The 1,342-nt window shown below is 66.7% G+C and overlaps 1 protein-coding gene across 1 annotated transcript in view; it reads left to right on the forward strand.

The window, feature by feature from the left end:
- Nucleotides 1–55: 55 nt before the first annotated feature.
- Nucleotides 56–1,342, forward strand: part of TM6SF2 (transmembrane 6 superfamily member 2) — a gene marked incomplete at its 5' end in the record, with an annotated part of 3,563 nt that continues 2,276 nt past the window's right edge. The window contains 4 exons of the mRNA XM_015616015.3: nt 56–262; nt 347–448; nt 1,061–1,153; nt 1,234–1,342. Coding sequence (XP_015471501.3) covers nt 56–262; nt 347–448; nt 1,061–1,153; nt 1,234–1,342 — 511 coding nt within the window. The remainder of the gene's footprint in view (nt 263–346; nt 449–1,060; nt 1,154–1,233) is intronic.

A 1,342-nucleotide genomic window follows, 5' to 3' on the forward strand; every position in this document is an offset into this window, starting at 1 on the left:
AAGTAAAGGAGGAAGAGGAAGAAAAGGAGGAAAAGGAGGAAGAGGAGAAGGATAAGGAGACGGGAGAGGAGGAAAAGGAGGAGGAGGAGGAGGAGGAGGAGGAAGGCTCCGTGCCCACCCCGCGCTCTCTCCCGCAGGGAAATACAGCCCTGAGCTGAGCCCGTCCTTCCTCTTCAGCCTGCCCTACCTCCTCCTCCTCACCTGGGCCGGGCTCCGGCTGTTCCGGCAGCCGCGGCCGCTGCCGAACCTCAGCCCCGAGCAGGTGAGGCCGGCCTGGGGGGGTTTGGGGGGCCAAGGCTGGACCAGGGGGTGCGGACCCCCAAAAATCCCCAATTCCCCATCCCAGATGGCGGAGGAGCAGCGCAAACCCCTCTACCAGCGGCCCCAGGACCTGCTCCTCATCCTCATCCTCATCCTCACCGCTGCCTTCACCTTCTTCAGGGGGATGGTGAGCGCTGCGGGGACTCGGGGGGTCCTGGAGGGGTTTTGGGGTTGTCCTGGAGGAGCTCGAGGGGTCCTGGAGGGGCTCTTGGGGGTCCCAGGGTGGTGCTGGAGGGGCTCCAGGGACTCTTGGAGGGGTTTTGGGGAGTCCTGGGGGGTCTCAGGTGGTGCTGGAAGGGCTCAGGGGGCTCTTGGAGGGACTTTGGGGCGGGCTGAGGGGTCTCGAGGGTCCTGGGAAGGGTTTTGGGGTCCCGAGGAAGGTTTCGAGGGTAGCAGGGAGGATCTTGGGCGTCTCGGAGAGGGATTCAGGGGTCCCAAGGAGAGATTTAAGGGTCCCGGGGAGGGTTTCGAGGGTCCTGGGGAGGGACTTGGGGGTCCCAGAGAGGCTTTAGAGGGTCCCGAGGAGGGATTTGGGGGTCCCAGGGAGGGTCTTGGGGGTCCCGAGGAGGGATTTGGGGGCCCCAGAGGGTCTCAGGAGTCACGGAGAGGGTTTCGGGGGTCCCGAGGAGGGATTTGGGGGTCCCGGGGGGTCTCGGGAGTCCCGGAGAGGGTTTCGGGGGTCCCGAGGAGGGATTTGGGGGTCCCAGGGAGGGTCCCCTGCCCTCTCCCACCCCCGCAGGTGGTCCTGGACTGCCCGGCCGATTCCTGTTTCGACTACACCTACCTGCACGAGCCCTACCTGCGCGACCCCGTGGGTTACCCCAAAGTGCAGGTACGGGGAGGGGTCGCAGCCCCCCCGGGGGTCCCCCGGGAGCCAGCGGGGGGTCTCAGACCGGCTGTCCCCCTCCTCAGATGCTGATCTACCTGTTCTACCTGCTGCCCTTCCTCATCCTCGCCATCTACGGGCTGGCGCTGCCCGCCTGCTCCTGGCTGCCCGACTGGAGCCTCGTGGTGGCCGGAG

This window comes from Parus major, unplaced genomic scaffold, assembly GCF_001522545.3.
Source record: "Parus major isolate Abel unplaced genomic scaffold, Parus_major1.1 Scaffold325, whole genome shotgun sequence".
In the NCBI taxonomy this organism is placed as follows: Eukaryota; Metazoa; Chordata; class Aves; order Passeriformes; family Paridae; genus Parus; species Parus major.